Here is a 20,832-nt window from a genome sequence, read left to right as displayed (position 1 = left end):
ATTTTGGAGAAAAAAAAGGATAACTCTTAGGAAACTGTTGTTTTTTTACTGGAAATATGGGAATTATTTCTGTTTCTCTACATGTATTTTATTTTAAAAAATTTTGCACACTAACACTAATGTATTTTTGATTTTGTATGTCTATATTTGTGTATGTACTTTGGTTTTTTTTTTTATATATAAGCCGTTACAGGTTTCTACCTCACATGTATTTTTGTATTTCTTCAATGTCTGTTTTTTTATGTTCTGTGAAACAAATAAACTAAAGCTAAAACTAGTAACTAAAGCTGTCAGATGAATGTAGTGGAGTAAAAAGTCCAATATTTCTCTCTAAAATGTAGTGGAGTAGAATTAGAGAGTGGCTCAGACTCAGGTAAAGTACCTCAACATTTGTACTTGAGTACAATACCTGAGTAAATGTACTTAGTTACATTCCACCACTGGAAACAAGAGATGATGAACAACATTCCTAAGAACACAAACAGTGAGAGTGCGGGTGTGGACATGCAGTGACGGGCGGTGCAGACAGTGAGAGCGGACCTGTGGGGGGTCAGTGGATCTGGGAGTGTTCGCTACGGGAGCTCCAGCTCTGTGTACAGACGCTGACGACTGAGTGGAAGGTGAAACAGCTCTCGCCACGGAGCTCTGGTCAGCCGAGTGGGCCCCAGCCCATTGGCTGTTGAAGTTGGTGGGCGAGGACGCCGTTTTGGACGGCCGCCAATCGGCCATTTCTTTGGATACAGGTGTCTGGGTGGGGGAGCGTGACTGTGAAGCTGGGATGCCATAAGGTACAGGCGAAGACGGCTTCAGCGGGGAGTGTTCAGGTTTGGGGCTGAGGGAAGTGGGGGTGAAAGGGGATAATGGTGAGCGTGGGCAGGGTGAGTGGAGGGGACGCCCTGGACTCTGGGGTCCGGGGGAGACGGGAGACATGGGGCCTGGCGAGTAGTCATCAGTAGAGAATTTGGTGCGGGGCATCTTGTTGACCTGGACATAATTGGCTGGGAAGATGCCGCTCCGGCTGGTCCCTGAGATCCTCCCCTCTAACCACCTTTCGTCAACACGCCTGGTTATATCGATCGTCTCACCCTAGGGGGAAAAAATAGAATAGAATAGAGTTTTGCAGAGTTAGATATGACACAGAGAAAAATATAATATCCATCCATCCATCTTCGTCCGCTTATCCGGGGTAGGGTTGCGGGGGGAGCAGCTCCAGCAGGGGACCCCAAACTTCCCTTTCCCGAGCCACATTAACCAGCTCCAGCTGGGGGATCCCAAGGCGTTCCTAAACCAGGTTGGAGATATAATCCCTCCACCTAGTCCTGGGTCTTCCCCGAGGCCTCCTCCCAGCTGGACGTGCCTGGAACACCTCCCTAGGGAGGCGCCCAGGGGGCATCCTTACCAGATGCCCAAACTACCTCAACTGGCTCCTTTTGACGCAAAGGAGCAGCGGCTCTACTCCGAGCTCCTCAGGGATGACTGAGCTTCTCACCCTATCTCTAAGGGAGACGCCAGCCACCCTCCTGAGGAAACCCATTTCGGCCGCTTGTACCCTGTATAATATCCAATGAGGCTAGTGTCTAAAGTTATCACCCAATTCTAGTATAGTCTGGATCAATGGTACATTTCCAAGGATAAAGCCTGATGACAGGCTTTGCCCCTCACGTTCTGTGTGTTGCCGTTCTCAAAATCCCTTCGCTACGGGAAACATCAACAAACTTCGAATAGTGAGCTACACGCTGCTACACGCTGAAAATGGCAAGTTTTAAAGAAAATCTGGATGGTCAACAAAGCAGGCGTGCTTGGTTCTTTCAGGGAATGATTATAAAGATTTACAAGGAATATGGTTACGGCATTTCCTCTCTAACTGGGACGTTTTGGGACGGATTGGTGGGATCGCTGTGGATGAAGTACACACGGTGATACACTGGTAAGAGCTAATGAGGTTTAATCATGTATCAGCTAATTTAAATAGCTCACGGTACTGTATTGAGGGAACAGTAAACTTCATTTAATATTGTATGCGGCGGTTGCTTTTGCGGGCTGCAAATGTTCCACTAAAATGTTCCACTAAAATGTTCCCGAGACTATTTTGCAGAGCCACCGTCGCTGAATCTGGAACTTAGCTCCTCCCAAGACGATTGTGATTGGTTTAAACCTACATTGTGTCATTTTTTTAGTTGATTCTTAGCAAAAACCCCTTTGTTCTTTCACAAATATGTGCTCATTCATGTGTGATTACTTCCACCAACCAATCAAAGTATTATATATTATTATATTATATAGAATTAAAACGACAACGCGACAGGCAAAGCAACAAGACCAAAGTTAATATTGGAGTGGCTTTTCCAAGATGGAAAGAGCTCATAAGGAGCAAGGATTTTAAAAAGGGACGCCGAAGTTGCCTGCTTTCTTCTCGACAGGTAATTCTGCCTATTTGTGTAAATTCGAAGTTTCATAGTTGCTTGGCTAACTATAGCATGGTTGTGCATAATGTCGTGATTTCCCTGGCAGACAACTCACGTCATGCAGTTGTAACACAGACAGCTAGAACAGCTGCGTGTAAACGATGGAAATACTAAGAGCTCATTTCGGGTTCGGCCACCAGTTGGTTGTCATATACAATTTCACCGCTAGATGGGAGAAATTCTCACACATTGTAGGAATGCAAACAATCACGTTTTCCAGTCTTTATGCTAAGCTAACCAGCTGCTGGTACAGTAGCGTGAAATTTAGCATTCATTAGGAGTGGTATCAATCTTTTCATCTAACTTGTAGAGAATGTCTGATGTCTATTGTGCAAATCAAATTTTCAGCCAGAAACTGACTTGTACTACAAATTCACGTCTTCCCGTACAAATGTGAAGAGAACGCATCTGCCTCTCTGTTGCAGCATCACAGCAATACTCACTTTCCGAAAAGAAAGTTCAACAGGTAGGTCCCCGTTGAAGTTAAACAGAGCCACAGCTTCCCCGTAGTCCAACACCTGTAGAGTGGGAGACTTTGTAGGTGTGGGCTTCTCAGTAGGAAGCAGAATCTATGGAGGACAAAGGAAAAGAGTTTTGAGCCAGTTTCACAGGGTCTTAAATAGGATTGGGCATCAAGTACCGGTTCCAACTTCGTGGAATCGTCTAAAGGTCCCATGACATGGTGCTCTTTGGATGCTTTTATATAGACATTAGTGGTCCCCTAATACTGTATCTGAAGTCTCTTTGCTACTTCCTTTGCCCTTTGCTCTGATTCCAGATCAGCCCATCTGAGCTTTCATTTTTTCAAAGGCAGAGCAGGATACCATTTCTAGCCACTGGGGGACCATAGGCAGGCTGGGGGAACGCATATTAATGTTAAAAAACCTCACAAAGTGAAATTTTCATGCCATGGGACCTTTAAAAAATTATGATTTCAATGGAATTGTTTCTTTATTGGAATTGTTTGGATAATTTGGTTTCGAATCCAATCATCAGTTCCAAATTTAACAGTTTTGGTTTCCGTATGTAGCGGCCAGGCGCCTGTTGTGTTGCAGCTGTGGGGCACAGTGAGCGGCGCTCTAAAGTGTGGCTGAAAAAGCCCAGTAAAACCACTGAAATCAAAATAAAATGTCCATCTTATCTGTGAAATAAGCATGTGACCCGTTTCAACTCCAACTCCAGCCCTCAAAGAACCGGAATCAAAAGGAAGAATCTGAATTTTTAATACCAAAACGATGCCCAGCCCTAGTCTCATACAAGCAGAACAAAGCAACAGCACAGAGAAACAGCATCAAATCGAAGAAATTCACCTCCACATAAGACGTGGGGAAAATGCCAGCTCTTCCGTGATGTTCCCCTTCAAACCAGTTGGCATCTACCTGCCTGTGGATGTAAACTATGTCGCCTTTCTGCAGCGTGAGCTCCCTGCAGACAAGAATAGTAATAATGACACACACACATATAGAGAAATACAGAGATCAAAGTACAAAATGTATTGATTGTTTCAAATGTGCATTATAAAGAGAATTTAGACTTCAGATTTGATCTAGAGCAGGGATCTTCAACAGGGGGGGGGTCCTCAGAGTCAATGCAGGGGGGCCTCCAAATTATTGTTAATTTTTTATTCAAAAAAAATAATAACTAAAAAGTCTTAACATGAATCCAACATATTATTAGCAAATATAAATCCCCACTGCTTACTGGCCTATCACTAAGGCAATCCACATATACATTTAATCCTAAGGAGTCACTGTGCCACATGTATGTTTTAACATTAAAAAAATGATTTATAAAACCATTCCAACAATTATTAGCCTATCTTAGTAGCTTGGTATTCTATGCAAAAAAAAGGTATGTATAAAGGTTTTAGTCCGCTCGACACGTTATTGTAGGCTAGAGTTTAGATTCTCTGCCCGAGCCCGAGCGATTTCTTTACTCCGCTATGATCGGGCCCTTGATCGAGCATTTGTGTTTTTTTAATCATTACTTTATTATTTCTTATTCGGTGTGGAGCAAGCTATGCTTCTCCAGCTTCTCCCGTAGCTCTGGGTGTATGTCCTGTCCTGCACTGACTTGAGTGTGAGGTAAACCTCTGCAGCACCGTTGTCGGCCAGTGCGTCAGCATGCAGACCGTGCAGTGGCGAAGGGCAGTATTAATTAGGTGATCGAGACAAGAAAGTCTCCTATATGGTTCCAGGGCTTTGATTATGTTGCTGCCTTGATCTGAATTACTGGAATTGTTGGGTCTTTGTAAATTATAGAGTGTGGTCTAGACCTACTCTATCTGTAAAGTGTCTTGAGATAACTCTTGTTATGAATTGATACTATAAATAAAATTGAATTGAAATCTGTTACCCACACTATTCGGCTGAGGGAGATATTGTTTTTTTTTTTTTTACATTTCTTCATTCGGATGCATTTGCGATCCATTCCATTCTGAATAAACAAACAGCGCAGTTTACTTGCTTCGTCCTTGTTGTATTACCGGTATTTATTAAGATAATTCTATACAGATTTTTGTAGTTCAAACAACTCGGAATTGTAGTTGAGAACGTCAGTTATAACGGCCCACGTATTTAGAAAATGTGATTTTTTGGGCCCCATGTAAGCTCTATTGTAGGCCCAGTTTAATATGCAACTTCATTTTATACAATATATGTTGTAGGGGGTCCCTGCTCCATCTCTCTTTCAGTTAAGGGGTCCTTGGCTTAAAGAGGAGCTATGCAGTTTTACCCATTTCTTCGCTGTTTTCTTGCTTTGTGCTCGCAGGTTTCTCTATAGAGCTCCCCCTACAGCTTCGAGCAAGGCTGCCCAATTTTGGGCCCATGCTCCCTTTGTTTTGGCCCGCCATGGCATTTGACATGCTCATGCTTATTCTCCTTTTATTTTGAAAGTGCTGTAAAATCCTTGACGTAATGACTGCAAAAGGTACTTGCTGTGAAACTAAAAAGTACTTAAAGCTGTAGTGCGTAGTTTCTGTCTCCCCCATGAGGAATTCTAAGTAATGACAACAAAACTGTTGGCGCGTCCACATGATACAAGCCTTCCTTGACCTGCTGGTATTGCCATAACCCAATGTTTTCTTTCAGAAATGTAAATGACTATGCAAGAAAGGAAATGGCAAATCTATATTATCAGCTCACACTGAAAGTCACTCACTTGGGTGTCTGAGCCTGGAAATTGAACTTGGCTCGCGCTGCTTTCATCTGGAGAAAACAAACAAATCAGTCAGCATCATGGGACGAGTTGTGCAGATGCAGTTATTATGTGAACAACTCAGAATGCACTCAGATCACAAAGGCAAAATGTCACAACTTAAAAACCACTTCACAAAATAGCTTTTTAAAAAGATCTTCCAGCCTTTTAGGTAACAAGACATAGAATCTTACCTTTTTCTCCTCTTTCTTAGGTGGGAGCTCCATGGTTTCATTTGCAGGGGAAGGACGTTCTACTGTGGAGCAAAGCAAAGGCACAGCGGTATGACTGGAGACTAAAACGTGCACTCTTTTGTTCAACAAATGTTGTTGTTGGATGTGTTGCTATTAAAAAGCAACCCCCAGCCTTAACAACTGCATAAGTTCAAAAAGGGGTCCTGGAAATTATTCAGGCTGGCTCCATCTGGAATAATTTCCAGAGAAAAACAATTGGATAAAGCTAATCTTCAATCAGGTCTTCCGAGTTCCATTTCCTATTTTTTGTGGGCTTCCTCCCCACCCATTTACAGCACCTTATGATTCTATATAGGGGGGGGCGGGGGGACTGAAAACGCTTTCCATGCTCACATCAGCCTCATCTAAAATACTGAACACCAAAGCAGAAGACAACAGTGGCAATGAAAGAGGATCATGGGACCTTCAAAATATATTAGATCACATATCAAATATATCAAATATATGCTGCCTGATTAAACGAGGGGGCCTTCACATGTCTTTTGGTGTGTCATGTGTGTTGCAGAGCCAAAAAAGGGAAGAAACTCCATGTTTACCATATGTGGGAGCAGAGGTCAATGATGTGCCAACAGAGCGATGGACAGGTTGCTTGGCTGCTGATGAATTGCTGAAAAAAAAGTGAAGGAAATAAGCTTTTTTATGTTTATATTACTGTCACTGTGTCTCCCAATCAAGGGATAGGGTTTCTAACGACATCAAAGTACAGCAAAACCCACACATACTGAAACACACACAGCCCAATTCAGATTTACTGTACAACACATCTGTTTTCTTGTACGTTGGACAGAGATGAGACGAATAATCAGAAGGCCGTGCAGATGACACTGTGCGACTCATGTTGCTATCCTTGAATTGAAAAGCTGGTTCCGATAAATGTTTGGAGCGTAAATTATCTTTACAGCCCCGAAATTCCCTTGATGATCAGAATCACGAGTCTATTGTTTCTGAGTTAAGAATGAATCCAAAACCCAAAGCTTCCTGTTGGGCTTCCTCGGAACTTATTTGCATATTTCCAGACAGGGTTGTTTTGTAGTCCAACATTTGCAGCTGGGACACACGCACATACAACACACAGACACACAAACACACACACACACACACACACATACAGATACACACAAAGACACAAAGACACAAAGACACACACACACACACACACACACACACACACACACACACACATACACATACACACACACACACACACACACACACACACACACACACACACATAAAGACAGACACACACACACACACACACATAAAGACAGACACACACACATATACAGATACACACAAAGACAGACACACACATACACACACACACATACATACACAAAGACAGACACACACACACACTTAAAGACATACACACAAAGACAGACAGACATACACACACACACACACACACACACACATATATATATATATATATATATATATATATAAAGACAGACACACAAAGACAGACACACACACACAAAGACAGACACACAAAGACATGCACACGAAGATAGACACACACACACCAAGATAGACACAGAAAGACATACACACAAAGACAGACACACACGCACACACTTAAAGACATACACACAAAGACAGACACACACACACACACACATAAAGACAGACACACAAAGACAGACACACACACACACACACACACACACACACACACACATAAAGACAGACACACAAAGACATTCACACGAAAATAGACACACACACACATAAAGACAGAGACACACACACACACACAAAGACAGACACACAAAGACAGACACACACACACACACATAAAGACAGACACACAAAGGCACACACACACACACACACACACACACACACACTGTGTCAGATAACACTGAAACATTTAAAAACAATCAATCTTCTTACTGCTGTTTTGGTTTCACATGTCCTTAGCAACAAGCTCTTTAAAAAATAAAATAAAAGCCCTTATACCACCTATCATGAAAAGGTCAAACCCATGAACTCAACTTAGCAAACAGCAGCGAGAATCCTCCAGGAGAGCATTACGCACATGGTGAGAAATGTGGAATGCCGCCCACTGTTTGAAAAAACAAATACCGTACTTGAACTTGTTAAAGTTCAACAGCTTCCCAACAGAATCCAGCCCAGGAGTCACCTGATCAACTAACAGAACAGGTACCGTGCAAAGCAATAATGGCCGTGCTGTCCAATCACAGCGCTGGGTTTCTTAAAAACAGCAGGAAGCAATGGGCAGCTCCTCCCGCTTGATGAAGCAATGTCAAAGTGGATTAAGGGCTCAGAGGAGGTCTGTTATGTGGTGACTGACCCATGAACCGGTCTACAATCCACACAACGGAAAATGAATACCACTTTAAGACCTGCTAAACTGTCAATAACATTATTGACATTTAGTTATTAATAAAACTGCCTTTACTTGCTCGAGTGGCTTCACATGTATGTCTCTGAACTCCACTTGTCCACTTGTCGGTGAACACATTCCAACAGTAACATGAACAGAAAACAGGAATGCCACAGCTTCGTTCAAAAATAAGTAACGGGGGAAAAACGTGCCAAGAAATGCAAGCTATTCATAGTCAGTACTAAAAAGCCCTCAATCTACATTAAACAGTCCCATTGGCATGTGTTAGACAAACTGTACACTTTGAGTACAATGCTATGTTTGATGTTTGAGCAACTGACCACTGTCATGTAATAATGCGGGGGGAAAAAAAACAACTTTTAATTGGAATCTATTGTAGGAAAAGGCATCTCAAATGATAAACAAAATGTATATGTTATAACCTGCTGAATATCATTTAAAGTAATCATATCCCACCTTGCTTGTCTTTGTTTTCAACTGACCTGGAGTTTGCAGTGGCAGTCTTTGGAGCAGTTACCGGGTCCCCGTCTCTGGCCCCCTGAAAGCAGAGCGAACATTGGAACACACAGTTTGTTTCCTGCAGCCTACTGTATCTCGCTGCTCAGAGGAAATCTCACAACAACTCAGACAAAGTAGAGGTGCTGACCACTCCCAAGGGAGCAAGAAATCCCCTGGGTCCTATCCTCCTCGGGCTTAAAAAAAAAACAAAAAAACAAAAAAAAAACACACAACACCATTCATGATCTGTCTGAGCCGCCTGTGATTTCGGTCAAATCGGCAGCCCTTTTGAAGCAAAGTAAATCACACAAGAATCACTTTTTGGCAGGGCTGCATCCAAGTCATGTCTGAATCAAGCACTGGGGGGGAAGTTCTAAACAACGTGATTAAAAGGTGATTGATTGAGGAAAACAAAAAGTTCCTGTATTTTTTTTTTTTTGGCAGCCAAATTTGCAACTTGCAGGCAGGTGATTAAACACAGCAGATCAATCCAAGAGCAAGGCAGGCAGGCGATTTTCCAGGCGCTGTCATCCAGGTCGCAGAGGGGGAAAACACAACGCAGCTAGCAAGCAGGGAGGGGTCTCACTGAAGACACGCAGCTTTAATTGAGAGTGGGGGAGTAAAGGGTGAGGGTGGGTGAGGATTCTGCTAGATTGGAAGGGAGGAGATGGGGTGGGGGAATAGGGATGCTTCAGCAGAGAGAGTCAGGAGGGGGGCTCAGTACCTCACCCCGGCCTCGACGCTGCTTCTTCTGGGAAAGCGTCCTCTCCAGGCCCTTGATCTCCGAGTCCAGCTCAGCCTCAAACCGACTCAGCTCAGAGACCAGGCTGGCCTGAGACCCAGGAACGCGGAGTTGGAAGGGGAAAAATTAAAACACTAATACAGCGTACTAAAACATTTTTTTGGAGCTAATGGTGTCCCTTTTTAACGATTTATAGGATGAAACGTCGATGGAGCAAACGTCAAAGCAGCTCACCTCGATTGAAGTGGACTTTGGTGGCTCAGGTTGTTTCTTCGGGGACACGTGGACCTAAGGACAGGAAGAGAAAGCGACAATGAACAGAAGTTTTGGGTTGTTTGGGGAAATAATGAAGACGCCATTGTACAGCGCGGGTCATGCTGCCACCATTTCACCACTTTAAATAGATTTCTTATTTTTTTTTAGGAGTTAAGAGGGATTTGGGACCACCTGAACAGTGTGCCCCACAAAGATTTTGACCAAATAGCAAATGTGACATTAGGGCTGTGCAATTAATCGAATTATCGCGATTAGGATTTTAGCTCCTAATTATCACAAAAACGTTTTAGTTTTGCAAGTAAACTCTTATTTTGTCTGGATACCAAAAGTTCAAATGGGAAAAGTATCAAGGGAAACTTCACAGTTCAAGCTGTTTTTAATGTGGATTTAACTTTTATTTATTTTAAGTTCAAGAATTGCACAATCCTTTCAAAAGTCAATGAGTAATCATGTTAAATAATCATGATTTCAATATTGACAAAAATAATTGTGATTATGATTTGTTCCATAATCGAGCAGCCCTATCTGACAGCATGTCACAGTTTCTAGAGGGTTACAACAATGAAGTCAAAGAGTTTTTTATATTTGTTTTAAGATGTGCATAATTCCAATAAAAAAAAACCATCCCGAAACACGTGTAATGTTTTCAATCTGCAGAAAGTTATGAACAATACAGAAGATTAATTAACTAATAATAATAATATTAACATGAATAAACACATTTGCATAAAAAGACACAAACTGTTGAAAAAAAAAACAGAATGCAGAAAAATGAAGCGTTTGATGCTCAAAATGTCCTTGGGGACACCCCGGTTATAATTTGTCTCCCGCTAATGTTGAAACTAACGTTTTCGCAAGATAGGTGGAGATCTCTCACACAAAAGTATTTCGTGCATACAATAAAACCAGTCTAAGGCTCGCAAAATGATGCTAACAAAGAACTGCTAACTTTATGTGGCTAAAGTTATTATTTCACATTCCCAGCATGAAATCAGTTAACATTTGCCTTATCTTTAAAGCTTTAGTGCATAACTTTCTAAAATTAATGAACGTCCGTTACATTCAAGCCGTTGCCAAATGAGTTGCTACAAAGCTAATTAAGACTATCGGCTCCACACAACTCTCTCTGGATCTCTCAGTGTGGTTATGTTCAGAAGATTGTGGCGTCCGGCGACTTTCCCGCGCAGAAACTCGAGTAAAGATGATGACCTCTTCTGACGAGTCCATCATGTTTTTTTAATCCTCCGTGTCCTCCTTGGCTACTAGCAACTGCGTCGAGGAGGGGTGGGGACGGTGCGCCGACAGTGTTGTTGTCATTACTTAAAATTCCTCATGGGGGCGACAGACACTACGCACTATAGCTTTAAGTTTGTTGATGACACTATGGTGTACATGAATACCTCCTGCTCGGCAGCCATTCTGACTGCTTCTCAGATTGGTTTCTCCTGCGCACCAGAAAGAGTCTCATGCGAGCCAAAAAAGTATCTCGTGCACACCAGAAGAAAAGAAAATTCCCATGTCCCCTTTAGGGGCTCCATATGAACTCGATTTCACAACAGTCGCTACTTCTTTCATCCTCTCTTTACAAAGAATTAACACACCGAGAGAGCAGCTGATTCTATCAAGCATTACTTTAAAAGGCTCTGCCGGCGACGGACCCCCCCCTACTCCATTTTATGTTGTTTTTTTGTGTAAAACCTTGGCTGAATGTGTCCCTCTGGACGCCAAGGCCTTCCCCTCAGCTGGGACTCATCCTACCTACAATCGCAGACAGTAATGGCAGTGTGGGGCAGCACAGCACCTGATATGGTCTGAGCGCTGCATGGCTTTCTAAACGTCGTCCAGGGGATAGAACATAGGCCGCGGTCATAAAAAAGGAAATGAAATGAGGCTCCATGCTGTGAGCCATTATGCACCGCAAGAGGTTAACACCATAATACGGATCACAAGACACCTCGGCTCCCGTGGGGGGGTAGGGGGGGAATTGGAAACAAAGATTCCTTTTCTTCACAAGCGCGGACACAAGGCACGATATGCACCAGATCTGGGACATTGTTGCAAGAGACATTAACAAAAAAAAAATGTAGAGACGCCGCTCTTTAACTCACCAGGGATGTTTAAACACAGTGACACATACAAACGGCTGCACACTCAATTACAAAAAGCTCCTGGAACACCCGGGACAATCCACTACAACCCCAGACGTACATAAATAAAGAATCAATGTGTCACTAGCTTGTAAATCACCGACTTTCAGCACAATACCTGTCTTCTCTTGTATGAAAAACTAAATAAATGAATGCTGGGTCCTCTGAATAGAAGAAATCTGGTGGAAGACCACACTCACAAGTTAGCTCGCGTGAGAAGATGAAATATGAGGATTTAGGCTTAATCCTTAAAGAAAAGGTGCCCATCCTCGAACCTGTTCTTGATCCGCCTCACTGGGGAAAACAGTGCGCGACTACACAAAGAATTCCAGTGATAAGAACCAACAACAATGCTGGATGAAACTAGGGGTTAAAAGAATCATGCACAAACTTTTTTTTTTTTTGCATCTTGAGTGATATCACGCCCTATTTTTTTTTTATAAACTATGAGTGCGTGTGAGGTGTGTTACCTGGCTGTGGCTTCCCGAGGGGCTGCTCTTTCCAGGCTCAAAGTCAAATATGCTCCTCGGCTGAGGGTGCTGCTTTCCCGGGTCTGACAGCTTATCTACATCCTCGCTCCTGAAACACAACACCCCAACACACACACACACACACACACACACACACACACACACACACACACACACACACACACCATGGACAGCAGCTAAATCAGGGCTTCATTGTAAGTGCCTGTAAAAACAAATCCAAACTTGTCTGTCCCACACGTTTTCCCTCCACTGCTCTGGGCCTTATTGGTTGGTATTCACATAAGACGTCACCTGCGGTGTTTATCTGATGTGAGGAGTAAATTCATACTGGTTTGTATTAGGGCTGGGCAATACATCCATATTATATCAATATCGTGATATGAGACTAAATATCATTTTAGATTTTGTATATCGTAATATGGTTTAGTGTTGGTTTTAAAGGCTGAATGACAGTAAAGTGATGTCATTTTCTGAACTTACCAGACTGTTCAAGCTGTTCTATTATTTTTGCCTTTACCCACCAAGTCATTATATCCACGTTATTGGGGATTGTTTATCTAAAACTTAATTGTGAAAATATATATATGTATATATATATTTACGATTGTTTTGGGCATTTTAGGCCTTTATTTGTGAAGGACAGCTTAGACATGAAAGGGGAGAGAGAGGGGGAATGACATGCAGCAAAGGGCCGCAGGTCGGAATCGAACCCGCGGCCGCTGCGTCGAGGACTGAGCCTCTGTATATGGGCGCGTGCTCTACCAGGTGAGAATACCGTGAAAATATTTTGTAAAAGCACCAATTGTCAAGCCGATAATATCATCGCAATATCGATGTATTTGGTCAAGAATATAGCGATATCTGATTTTCCCCATATCGCCCAGCACTATGTGTATTCTACTAGCTACTACTGATTTGATTGATTGCCTGATTGATTCTTTGTTTCTGTGTCATGCACACACAAAGTGCCCAACCCTCATGGGTTTATAAGACACCAACATGTCAGTTGCAGTGTTCAAACGTTTCGTTACATTTCACAAAACTGTAGGTTATTTTACAGCTCCTTCTTAACCCTTGTGATGTCTTCCTGGCGGCCAGGACAACTTGGTATCCTCCCGGGGCAAACATTTTTGTCGCTTTCTTTCTGTGCTTTTTTTTTCATCACTAACACCAACTTATTACAGCACATTCTCACTCCCATCGCGTCAAATACAGACGGTCAGGTGTCTTTGGCGTTTGTTATTGACACTAAAAGTCTCCTTTAGCGTCAGATCCAAACGCACTTTATCGAAACATGCTGGGTCGGGACTATTAGTGTCACTTTTGATGCAGTTAGGTTAAGGAAAAGATCGTGGGTGGGCTCATAAAAGGTACGTTTCCGTGACACGCGGGACAAGAACGGGACAGTTGGGTTTAGGACAACAAGAACGGGACAAGAACGGGACAAGAACGGGACAAGAACGGGACAGCTGGGTTTAGGAAAAGAAAAGGGACAAGAATGGGACAGTTGGGTTTAGGAAAAGGAGAGGGACAAGAATGGGATAGTTGGGTTTAGGAAAAGAAAAGGGACAAGAACGGGATAGTTGGGTTTAGGAAAAGGAGAGGGACAAGAACGGGACAGTTGGGTTTAGGAAAAGAAGAGGGACAAGAACGGGACAGTTGGGTTTAGGAAAAGAAGAGGGACAAGAACGGGACAGTTGGGTTTAGGAAAAGAAGAGGGACAAGAACGGGACAGTTGGGTTTAGGAAAAGAAGAGGGACAAGAACGGGATAGTTGGGTTTAGGAAAAGAAGAGCGACAAGAACGGGACAAGAACGGGACAAGAATGGGACAAGAACGGGACAAGAACGGGACAAGAACGGGACAGTTGGGTTTAGGAAAAGAAGAGTGACAAGAACAGGACAGTTGGGTTTAGGAAAAGGAGAGGGACAAGAACGGGACAGTTGGATTTAGGAAATGTGACACGTGGGACACAAAGCCCTGTTGTTTGACCCATTCACCACCCCAACAAACCTCCCTTTGCGGAATTTCGGTCTTTCATACGCCTCGCTACCGTTGTCGCTCTTAATACTACGTCATCTTACAGCGCTGCGTAGCTGCTGCTCTGCCCGGGGCGTCCCATACACACGCTGAAGGGGGCATTTTGCGTCGGTATCTGACGCTGAGAGCCACTGCCTAAGCGTCCGTATTTTACGAGGTGGGAGTGAGAACAGGTTGCTTATTAGCACTATTTTACACTTCTTTTTGTGGAACTAATGGGCAATAAAACTCATTTAAATGAAATTATAGCTAACTTTTGTGTTAAAAAACTGAAATTATGAATTATTTTGACTAACAAACACATTTTTTTAATGCTATAAAATTTAATAAAACACCCCAAATTCAATGAAAGTACTAAATTGATCCTTCATTTTACCCGCGAAGAGAGTTCAATGGGACCATCCGTGTCATTTTTGGAAAATAAGGTTGAAACAAACCCAAATTTAAGATAGAAACTTTGAAGTTTGAACTCCGAGGACAACAGGAGGGTTACACAAAGTATTCGGTCTCCTCTCCCGAGCTTGGCAAATAAAATATGCTACAAAAAAAGTTCCTTTCTTGAAGCACAACTCAATTATTTTTTTTTTAGAATCATCCAGCCAGAAGAAATCATCACAAATAGAGGTCATTTTAGTAAACAGTATATCCCTTATGTCCTCGTAAACAGGACAATAAAACAAACAAAAAAGAACCTCATTCTAAATTTCTGCCAGCTCCCATAATAAACAGTCTGTCGTTCTCTGGAGAGGCGTTAAACCTCACGCTTTTAGGCCTAATGAGCATAACTGAGCACATAGGAATCTTTGTCTTTTGTTTAAAATATACTTATACACATAAAGTTCTACATTATAGCTATTCCTTATGAGACAATAACAGTATACTTAAAATAATGATAAAAACCAACAATACATACATAAAGTATCAGTATGTCTTCTCTCCACTACATGCAGTGATATGCTATTATAAATGCAGTGTTGTAATGTAATGAAGTACATATACTTTGTTACTGTACTTAAGTAGAATTTTCACCTATTTCTGGAAACTTTTACTTTTACTTCACTACATTTCCCGTAACCATCTTTGTTACTCCTTACTTGCAAGATATGTTTTCGTACGTGTGTAAAAAAAAAAAAAAAATAAAAGTTTAAAAGTTTTGTGTCTTGAATGTTGATGTTTAAGAAGGTGTGGAAACCCGGAATATAATGCGTTACTATAAGGAAGCCACAATAAAGTTCATCATCAAAGTTTTATTTTTTACTTTTACTTTTAATAATTAAGTATATTTAATATTAAAAAAAAGTTACTTTTGGGGCGCCCAAATATATATATATATATAAATATATACTATTAAAACAAAGTACCTAGTAAATGCACTTGATCAGGAAAGTTTGTTTTATGTGCAAAATTATGGTAATGCCACTTAAATGAACCTAGTAAGTTGTTTAACTTACAAATCTGAGTAAGCAAAACTTAAAAATTTCAATGTAATCAGTTCCACCAATTTTTTTGAGTTATATTAACTTATCGGGTTTTACAGTGAGGTTTACTCCTCGACGCAGTGGACGCGGGTTCGACTCCGACCTGCAGCCCTTTGCTGCATGTCATTCCCCCTCTCTCTCCCCTTTCATGTCTAAACTGTCCTATAAAAATAAAGATGGGGGGCCTAAAATGCCCAAAAAACTAATCTAAAAAAAAAAATAAAAAAGTTAATTTTGATACTTGGGTACAGTAAATATCAGATATTTTAAGACTTTTCCTCAAGTTATATTCTAAAAGGGGACTTTAATTTCTGCCAAAGTCTTTTTTTTGGTAAGACACACTCAAGAATTGCTTTCAAATACTTTATACAAGACAGCATAAATGTTATAGGCCTCCCGGTGTCCCCGAGGCAGTTTGATCCCAGCTGTGTAAACTCACCAGTCTGGGAGAGCGCCATAAGGGGTTAGTCTGAAGAGATTCTTGTCTGCTTCATTTCTTTCTTCTGTGTTGGCAGATAGCTGGAGCCCTGCAGACAGGGGTGTAAATTTGGGTTCAACATTGTGGGGGGTTGAAATCTCCAACTATCTAGGGAGGTCCTGGGACATGTATGCATGAATATAAAAACAAAAACGACAAAAATATCGAAAAAAAATGTCCCAAAAAAACTCAAAAAAAGAGACAAAAACATTCAAAGAAGCGTCAAAAACCTTGGACAAACACTCAGAAAAAAAGCAATAAAAAACACAAAAAGGCGACAAATGTCTCCCCCCCGCCACCCACGTAAATTACAACTATGCCTGCAGATCAGTCTTCAGTAAAAAGTGATGATGTAACAGGACGGGACAACAATGTGGACTTTGGTGGATTCACTTACGTTCGGCTGACCACCGCTCCGAATCCTCCAGCTCAGGTTCTGTAGTACAACAGAGAAACTTTTTGTCAGACTGGAGTACTTTATATATCAGACAAATCAATCAAAGTACAGTTCTCATTTTTTAAGACAAATCCAGCCATATTGTGCCCTCCTAACATGGCTGGGTCTGTCCTATAGTGACATTCACCCGCTCTTATGATACCAGATTCAGATCCTTTACTTAAAGTGATGGTTCGGAGTAATTAATGAACCTAGTCTCCTTTGTACCATACTCAAGCCAGAGTTACGCGAGTAGCGTAGCGCTGAATAGCTAGATCGGGTGTCTTATATCCACTATAATGCCCGAAATGATACCAAGTTACAATATATATAGTTATGCACTCATAAACGATGGATTGTAAAGTTGTAGTACACCAGAAGTTTATGTAAATAACACTTGCCTGCTGGCTTCTGCTCTCTGCTGTTGTTGTTGCTGCGTGTAAGATCTAATAATAACATCGAAAGAGATGCAAAAAAAATATTTTTTAATTTAACTTATTTTTTAAAGTAAGTGCTGTAGTATAACTAGCAGGAGACAAGTAATAATTGAGGTAAGTTTGGAGACATTACCTTATTTAATCATTAAATTAATAAATATTTTTGTTGCATCTCTTTTCGGTGTTGTAATTTGTAAATGTCCCTAAGCACTCTAACTGCAGGTAGTAACAGCAGCAGCAGCAGCAGAGAGCAGAAGCCAGCAGGCAAGTGTTATTTACATAAACTTCTGGTGTACTTACAAACTTTACAATCCATCGTTTTATGAGTGCATAACCTATTTGTACTACTGTAGACGTTTGGTATCATTTCGGGCATTATTAGTGGGTAATGTTAAAATGTTAAAAACAACCTTCGATCCATTAGCCTGGCTACGCTATTCAGCTGATAACGCTACGCTACGCTAACGCTCCCAATGTTCGACCCAGGTGAAAAAAGCTTCTGGGGGGCTGTTTGGCTCGAGATCATGGTGCAAAGGACCCTAGGGTGAAATTACTCCGAACCATCACTTTAAGTAAAAGTACTAATACCACACTGTCAAAAATACTCGTTACAAGTAAAAGTCCTGCATTGATAATGTTACTTAAGTAAAATTATGTAAGTATCATCAGGAAAATGTACTAAAGTATTTAAAGTGCTCATATTATGCTCATTTTCAGGTTCATAATTGTATTTAGAGGTTGTACCAGAATAGGTTTACATGGTTTCATTTTCAAAAAACACCATATTTCAGTTGTACTGCACATTGCTGTAGCTCCTCTTTTCACCCTGTGTGTTCAGGTCTCTGTTTTAGAAAAATCTGAATGTGTAAAGTTACTAGTAACTAAAGCTGTCAGATGAATGTAGTGGAGTAAAAAGTACAATATTTCTCTCTGAAATGTAGCGGAGTAGAAGTAGAAAGTGGCATGAAAAGAAAAGACTCAGGTAAAGTACAAGTACCTCAACATTTGTACTTAAGTGCAGTACTTGAGTAAATGTACTTAGTTACATTCCACCACTGTATTGTTGATACTTACACAGTGTAAAAGTCCTCTGATAGAAGTAAATGTCTTGCATTACAAAAAAAGACAATTATGCAGAATGGCATCTTTCACTTTCACAGTGTTTTTATTATAGTTATGTATATTTGATCATTCTCCTGATATATTAATGCATCATAAGCCTTTTAATTGTTGCAGTTGATCAAGTTGGAGCCAATTTTTAACTACTTCAATTCAGCTGGGTAGTTTAAACTAAAAATGGTATGTTATAAGCTGACCCTATGTTGTGTCTGTAAAAATGTGATCAACAAAGTAACTAATACAAAAAACGACATCAAAGTAAATGGCTTTGCTCCACTAAAGATCAGTAGCAGCACCTCAGTACATTGCACCGTAGCAGCTTTGACATTTAATATCAATCAATCAAACTTTAGAGTTGACCAAAGTACTGTACAGAAGAATAAATAAGACATAAAGTACATAACTCCCACAGGCATAAACTACAAATAAAACAAATTAAGAGGCATGAATACAGAAGAGGATTAGGGCCACATGTGAAAAACTTGATTGAGTTCTGAGTTTAAAGTCCGAAAAAAGACAGAATTCTGACTGTAATCAGAGTAAAGTCAGAATTAAAAAAAAGTCTGATTTATTTATTCTTCTCCTAAAAAAGTCAGAATTCTGACTTTTTCTCAGAATTCTGACTTTAAACTCTGTACTCAAATACATATCCCTAAAACAAAACTGATCCAGAAAAAAAATCCACCTAAAAAAACACACCTCAGGGCTGCGATAGGGTGCCATGAACCACACAAAAAGACAGGGACTGTGTCTCTGTTACGCAACACATAATAGAGACAAATGAACAGCTGGGTTTAGGAGGGCCTGAGATAAGAAGCCAGATTATTGTCAGAGCTAATAAGCAGAGATGACATAAGACTGTAGGGCACTTTCATCATGTCTTATTTTGCCTCTGCGGTAATCTGTTTGCTGGATCACCTCTGTAGTGGCCTGACACTGACAGAGAGGAATTCACTCTGGTGTTGTGTTTGAAGGAAAAGAGGAGGGGAGGAAGGAGGAGCGTCCTTACCCTCTGGCTTCTTGTGAATCTGTCTGAACATGCTCTTGTACCAGTCTCTGGGCTTGTTCACACTCTGGTATAAGAAAAGAGGGCAGGGTGCAGAAGGGGAACAAATCTTAGTGAATTAGACTTAGAGAAATACACACCCTAAGAAATAAATCCCTACAATAACAGAAAAGGCACTAGCAGCGCATTACCCTGGTCTTTGTCCCGCATTTAAAAACAGAAATGGTGTGTGTAGCTACAGTAAAAAATACAGAACATGTTCTGTTATTCAACCCTTGTGTTGTCTTCCCGTCAACCATGAAAAAAAATCCTATGTCAATGTTTCAGTCACTTTTTTCAAAGTTTTATATTTTACATTTTAGTGTTTTTCCCCCCATAGTTTTGGTCACTTTTTTCAACATTTTTAAATCGCTTTTTCTGACGTTTTTTTCCCCAATGTTTTTGTCACTTTTTCAATGTTTTGGGTGCTTATTTTTTTTGTGGTTTTCACGTTTTGTCGTGTTTTTTTTGTTTGTTTGTTTTTACATTTTACATCGACATCCCATATTTTCTGATATAAGAAAAAACTTTCAGGAATTTAAAGAATTTTTTGACGCTTGTATCGATGTTTTTTTCAACACTTTTTTTGGCGCTTTTGACTCTCACTAATCCAAGTGCTGGTTAATCATTTACAATAATGGTGTTGTGAATAGCTCACTACGTTAGTTGTCGGAGCACAGATAAAGGTCCCATAATGCAATGGGAAATAAACTGTATTATGTAACTATATAACTGTATTCAATGGACACGTTCTGTTATTACACAGATTTTCCTCAGAGTGCAGCACCATGGGATGTAACAAGAACATAGAAATGTCAAATCAACAAGAACGTACAGTATGTCTGTTTGTGAACATTTTTCAAAAAAAGGATACATCAATAATGGGGATGTAACAATACACTCAACTCACGATTTGATACAATTCACGATTCTTTAAGTCCACAATATGATTTTCTCACGATTCTTTTAAAAGAATGAGCTGCAGACAAATGAATGAAACTGCCTTTATTTCCATAACTCCAAACTGACACTGAAATGATATTTTATCTTAAAATAATAATAATTAGATTTTTAAAACAAATCCCAAATCAAAATAAGTAAATAAATAGAAAAAAATCTCTTTGAATAAATGAACTGAGAAGACGTGGTGACACCATAAAGGAAAAGCGGCAGTTGTTAAAAGAGGTAGGTGACAGTACAAACTTTGAATTTAAACGGTTTCTTCACAAAAAAAAAAATGTCGGAATTGAAAACGCATCTTGTTAGCACTTAAGGGCCCTGTTCATGTTGCACAGACATTTTAATTGCATTTTGTGTCTGTTAAGGGGCACAAATGCACTCTTTAGAACATGCCCCCA

The 20,832-nt window shown here is 40.7% G+C and overlaps 1 protein-coding gene across 5 annotated transcripts in view; it reads right to left on the bottom strand.

Annotated features, from left to right (window-relative positions):
* The window catches only part of sorbs3 (sorbin and SH3 domain containing 3), a 43,984-nt gene that overhangs the window by 4,469 nt on the left and 18,683 nt on the right, over nucleotides 1–20,832 (bottom strand). For 3 of the 5 annotated variants that reach the window (XM_039803571.1, XM_039803570.1, XM_039803572.1), the window contains exons 6-18: nucleotides 19,439–19,502; nucleotides 16,835–16,873; nucleotides 16,399–16,486; nucleotides 12,422–12,530; nucleotides 9,763–9,816; nucleotides 9,511–9,618; nucleotides 8,771–8,826; nucleotides 6,451–6,521; nucleotides 5,855–5,916; nucleotides 5,625–5,671; nucleotides 3,776–3,890; nucleotides 2,909–3,034; nucleotides 541–1,086 (exon numbers count right to left, since the gene is read on the bottom strand). In XM_039803571.1, coding sequence (XP_039659505.1) covers nucleotides 541–1,086; nucleotides 2,909–3,034; nucleotides 3,776–3,890; nucleotides 5,625–5,671; nucleotides 5,855–5,916; nucleotides 6,451–6,521; nucleotides 8,771–8,826; nucleotides 9,511–9,618; nucleotides 9,763–9,816; nucleotides 12,422–12,530; nucleotides 16,399–16,486; nucleotides 16,835–16,873; nucleotides 19,439–19,502 — 1,485 coding nt within the window. The remainder of the gene's footprint in view (nucleotides 1–540; nucleotides 1,087–2,908; nucleotides 3,035–3,775; nucleotides 3,891–5,624; nucleotides 5,672–5,854; nucleotides 5,917–6,450; nucleotides 6,522–8,770; nucleotides 8,827–9,510; nucleotides 9,619–9,762; nucleotides 9,817–12,421; nucleotides 12,531–16,398; nucleotides 16,487–16,834; nucleotides 16,874–19,438; nucleotides 19,503–20,832) is intronic. The other 2 variants (XM_039803574.1, XM_039803573.1) reach the window with 2 other exon arrangements.

Source organism: Perca fluviatilis, chromosome 6 (assembly GCF_010015445.1).
Source record: "Perca fluviatilis chromosome 6, GENO_Pfluv_1.0, whole genome shotgun sequence".
Taxonomy (NCBI): Eukaryota; Metazoa; Chordata; class Actinopteri; order Perciformes; family Percidae; genus Perca; species Perca fluviatilis.
The sequence above is the reverse complement of the archived record's forward strand: the minus strand, read 5'-3'. Positions and strand labels throughout refer to the sequence as shown.